At 37.9% G+C, this 5310-nt stretch overlaps 1 protein-coding gene across 1 annotated transcript; it reads right to left on the bottom strand.

The window, feature by feature from the left end:
• On the bottom strand, positions 1-2087 carry LOC101861950 (tachykinin-like peptides receptor 86C). Its single transcript, XM_005098109.2, has one exon. The coding sequence runs from the start codon at positions 1268-1270 to the stop codon at positions 206-208; it is 1065 nt and encodes a 354-aa protein (XP_005098166.2). The 5' UTR covers positions 1271-2087; the 3' UTR covers positions 1-205.
• Between the last annotated feature and the right edge of the window lie 3223 nt (positions 2088-5310).

Here is a 5310-nt window from a genome sequence, read left to right as displayed (position 1 = left end):
ATTCACTCACAGAAGTGTGTCAAATGAACTTTTCTTGAAATTGTTTTACAGACGAGCGTGTTTAATGTCCGTCACGTATCTATTATTCAGAACTCAGATAGGTGTATTTTCTCTTATTTCAGAAAACAAATTGTGAAACTGGCTTATAAACGCGTACGCCAGTGATATTTTCACAAGACACACGTTTCATAACCCCTGATTCTTCTTAGATGCTTTTCCGCTTATTTCTGTTGAACATTTCTCTCAGGATTTCCTTGTATTTTGAACTCATGTTGTAGTAGACGAAGATGTTCACGGTAGAATTTACCGCCTCCATCGAGTTGAAAACTGTCCACGTCAGCAAATACAAGTTCTGATATCTACCAACCATAGTGTACTCGTCGATGCTGAACTGGGCAATGATATTGAGTGTCCCCGGCAACAAGCAAACGATGAAGATGACAGAAATAAGAAGAATCATTTTCACCACCTTTTTGTCTCTGTTCGTTACCGATTCCTGTTTAGCGTAGCTGGACGTCGACTGCCGCCATTTTGACTTCACGAGAAGATTTTGGACGAGGATAAGCGTGCAGACGAGAACTGCGAGGAAAGCAGCAATCTGAGAAAAGGCATTGACAGAGAGACAAATGTTCTCGGTATACAAACCGTTCTCCGTGTAGATCAATCCTATTTTTGTCGCATTTCTTTCCGGGAAAAACTTGGGCCCGAGACTGATAGAATAGTACACTGGTGCTACACTGACAATCATTGTTAGATATATGCCGACAAGCACGACATTCGTGGTTGTTGGTGTTATAATTGTTTTGACTTTGAGGGGCAGGGCAATGCACAGACACCTCTCAAATGTGACCCAGGCTGTGATCCAGCTGGATATGCGAGCAAAACAAAGATGAAGCCAGCCCGCAGTGATGTAGGTGAAGCCTTGCTGGTTAATGGACAGGTCGGCGTTCATGAACCAAGGACTGAAACAGATGCTCATCCACAGAAGCGTAAGTGAGGCTAATATATCAGAGACGGCCAGGCCGAATAATGTAATATTCACGGTGTCTTTGAAGCCCTGTTTAAAGAAGACGATTACGTTGATGGTGTTGAAGATCATTCCAAAGGAACTCACGATTCCCAGAACAACGACATAGAAAATGATGATGAAGATGTTCAGGAGATGAACGTCCACCAAGCCTGTCTGCGTTGATTCGGAAAGTTGTGAGTGGCTTTTGTTTGCAGTGGCCATCCCGGATGTCGGAAGAAGTAAGACCAAGAGTATAAACATCAGAATCTGTAGTGAAAAGAAATGGAAAATAATAAATGAAATAGCTATAAAAGCAGAATTACCTGACGGGGGAGGGGGGGGGGGTTAAATCGTCAAGCGTAAAAAGAGGAGACTTCATGTTTACTGACCTATCTAGGAACGTCAGTTAATTGAATGGTGCATTTAAATTTCTCAACCGTGACCGTATATAAATTGATAATTACTATATCAAAGATCAGGCTAGCACTAACAATTTAATTATTCCCGAAACGTTCTGAATAACCAGAAAAACTTTTTTCAAAATTTTAGATCAAGCTAAAGATGAAAAAGATCAGCCATCTAATTAATATCAATATTGATTTCAAAGGTGTAGCCGTACGAATTTATAATATTCTACCAAAGAACAGTTAAGTCATATACATAGCTGTATTTCATGAACGTGTTTTTACTCCTCATCGACATAAAATAGATTAATTAGGAAGCAGGCTTCCGACCATGCCTCTCAGGGCCAACCAGGGCCGAGATGGATACATCCCAGCAGAAAGTCCGTGATACTCGATACAATTGTATGTTTTCCTCACTCGGGAATAGAGCTCAGGTTTTCCCCGAGCGACAGCGAAGTGTTTAACCACGGACCTCGGTAGTCACAGTTTTCCGATCATGAATATCAGTACGGAGGCAAACATGAAAAGCATCCTGTAGCCATAGATTTGTATTCATATACCGTGTACTGTCATGGCCGACGCTCTTTGTTTTTTGTAAAAACTTCACTGTGAAGCATGCACCATGGACCGCACCGTTACACCAACTTTAAGCTAAGAGCAAAATAGTTACACCATACTTGCTTTAGTCGTATGCGCATGTTACCAACCCCCCCCCAAGCCCCACACACACAAACAGTTAAATTGATGCCCTGAGTAGTGAACCGAAAATACGTCAAAGGTAAAGGCTTATTATAATTAATTTATAATACAAATCAACGTTTGTACTTGATGACGTATCGGCTTTTTTGTCTGCCTTCCAATAAATCAACACACTATGCGCCACCATGTGCCTCCTAATTTGTCTAGCTAAACCAGTAGTCTCTCAAACTCAAATTACCGAGGAAGTTAAGGTTGAGGGAGGTGGGGGTGGGGTTAAGGAAGAGTCTACACTAGTTCTCTTAAACTGTTCGTTGAATACTTATGTTTTACTTCCCATTCAACTGCCAAAAACAATAAACCACCAGCCAAACAGAAAGCAAGTTATGATTCTTTTTATAATGGATACCATCACCATTTTGTCCAGTATGTCAAAACTGCCGATTTTACATTGAGCCCTTCAAATCAGAAACGCATTTTATTTGCATGATATTAATTTATAGTTAGTATCTTTTTGTTTACCGTTTTAGGTTTCAGATAAAGAGAAAATAGCTGAAAGTTTTGAACGAATAAAGAAGCTATACTGCTTTTTTAAGGTGCCCGAGAAAACAGCAAGTCTTCAAGTATTGCCGAGTTACTAGAATGTTCATCTGCAATGAATTGAAATATAATACGGCTTTCCTTACGATCGACTCACAGTCAATATGTCTTGTTCAAGCACCGACCGACTATGTAATGCACCAGGCATTTTTATGAGAAAAATGTTAATGTCCCACACAATTGTGTGAATAATCTCAGTCAAAATTACATTGATAAATAAGTGGAAATCAGGCAACAAAAATGTTAATAGGGAAAAGTAATGGGAAACATAATATTGACGATGCAGAAATTATATGAAATTGTTCCGTATCCTTGAAGTAGAACCATGATTAGTTCGCAACATTTACCACAAATCGACTAGTTCCATAGTCACTCCGTGATGAGCAACCTGAAACGATTTATCTCCTTACAATTCTCATAAGGAATAAAACATTACTGTTCTAAGATAAGACACTGCAACGTTTTCTCCCCTGAATTCTCGCATTGTCTCTGTAAATAAAACACGGTTTTATTCCCCACCATAATGCAAGACATTAAACAATTAAATCCACATAACGATTAAAGATGAAGAGATGTAAAAGTGCAGTTCACAAAAGTAAATAGTGGATACAAATTCATGAAAGAAAACGAACAAAGACAACCCTTTAAGAGTTTGTGTACATCGACTTTTGTGTGATAAGACATAATTCTCCTAAATTGTTCTGTCATTTTCTACAATTATGCTCATTCTTGTAGGTTAAAAAAAAAGTTATAAAGACAGAGCGCATGTTAAGGACATTAATCATACTATAACTATAACGCAATCCTAATGTTGCTACCATTGCTACCTTGCGTTGGTTATGATGAAAAATACTGATGCACAGCAGTGCAAAGCCATACAAAGTTATAAAAAATTTTCTAACCGTAAATACTATTATGTTTAGTAAAGAGGCCAATAAGTAACTTGTACCAAGTCAGAACAAATACATTACAGAAAAAAGAAATTCAGTCAGTGTTATTTGCTTCACATCGATTAGCTTCATAAACACCTGTGTGACCCTCAAGTTTTCAGATTCTATTTACAAAAATTCATAGACCTATTATCTGAAACCGAATTTTCAGGAACATATCTTTACAAATTTCCAAAAGGTTTCTACTTCCAGGCTCAAACATCACTTATTATATTACAGATTGTGGAGAGCCAAACAGAAACTTGATAATGATATTCGACGTTTAGGTCTAGTTTTTAAGATGTTCAGGTTATCATAATTTACAAATGATAAATAAGGGCTGGAAACGGCGGTTACTTCATATTTATTTGACTCATTGTTTATTGGCTTACTTCTTGTATTGAAGTTTTTGTACATTTCTTGTACCTATCGAACAATAACCTACTACCATACTATCGATCTATTTGCTTTGATGTCGCTTTCTATAGCTGCAGCATCTTGGAGAAAAGGTTCCCCACGGCCGTCACTCTCAGCACCACATTCATAAGATCTTCCCTATCATTTAATGTAACCAGGTTGCCCTTCAATGTAAAAAAAAAAAAAGGCAAAAAATTTCTGTCTCGCTTTTTAATGTGCTCACTCAAACACTGTCAGCAAAAATTCCATTTGCTGGAGCTTGAACCCAACAAATTTTGCTCTGCATTTTGGTACCTGTTAGTACTTACTGTAAGTCTTTGAGAAGTTCGTCCTGTCCAATTTGGGTGATTTTGATAAGAGGTATTCTTGTTAGAAACTTTTGTGCAAAAATCAGGGTTTTTTGTGTTAAAGCTTCAGTCTTTTCCTCTGGGGATAGATCTATCCTCTTCCCTTATTTTCAATTCAGTAATTGTCTCTGGCTCGACAGGGACTTGAAAACCTTTACTGCGTGGTACTGGACGTCTGGCAGATGAAAGATCACGAAAACGAACTTTATTTTTCGATATCTCGTAATTAAGTTCTTTTCTTACTGGCTGCACAATACAGAAACAGCGCTCATTTGAATGATTACTTCGTTCACGCCGAACAATCCGCATCGCAAAGTGCATTGACTTTTGTTTTCTTTTCAACTACTGGACGAGGTTTGTGCTGTGGGTAAATATTTGCGTACCGTACGTGAGGAGCCCAACTTTCTCTTGGTCATCAACTTTGCATCTAAAATGTGGTAATAGACCTTTTAAAGTTTGAGATCGTTCTCCTTTGAGCGATATGTTATGTTATTTCGTTGCAAATTGTAACAGAGATTGTCAGTATTGTTTACACAATGATGAGACGTAATGACAATATAGAGTAACATTTTTATTGAGCTGTTTCTGGTTCTGAATCTCTCTGCTTGCTTAGTGAAAAGAAAATGGTCACAATGAAGCAACAAAGGAATATGTTGTGTCAGACTACATAGAAACGAATGCTTCTTTTATAACAGTTGCACCATAAAACTACAATTTATTTGAAGCCTAAGATCACTGATCACATCAGTTCTGCCTATAGTCCTTTTTTAGTTTTTATGAAATATGTCATACGTTATATATATATCTAAAACACACACACACACACACACACACACACACACACACAAAACCCCACTAAAAACAAACATAAAACAACAACCCCCCACCCCCTCCCCTAAAAAAGCAAC

This window comes from Aplysia californica, unplaced genomic scaffold (assembly GCF_000002075.1).
Source record: "Aplysia californica isolate F4 #8 unplaced genomic scaffold, AplCal3.0 scaffold00172, whole genome shotgun sequence".
NCBI classification, from domain to species: Eukaryota; Metazoa; Mollusca; class Gastropoda; order Aplysiida; family Aplysiidae; genus Aplysia; species Aplysia californica.
The sequence above is the reverse complement of the archived record's forward strand: the minus strand, read 5'-3'. Positions and strand labels throughout refer to the sequence as shown.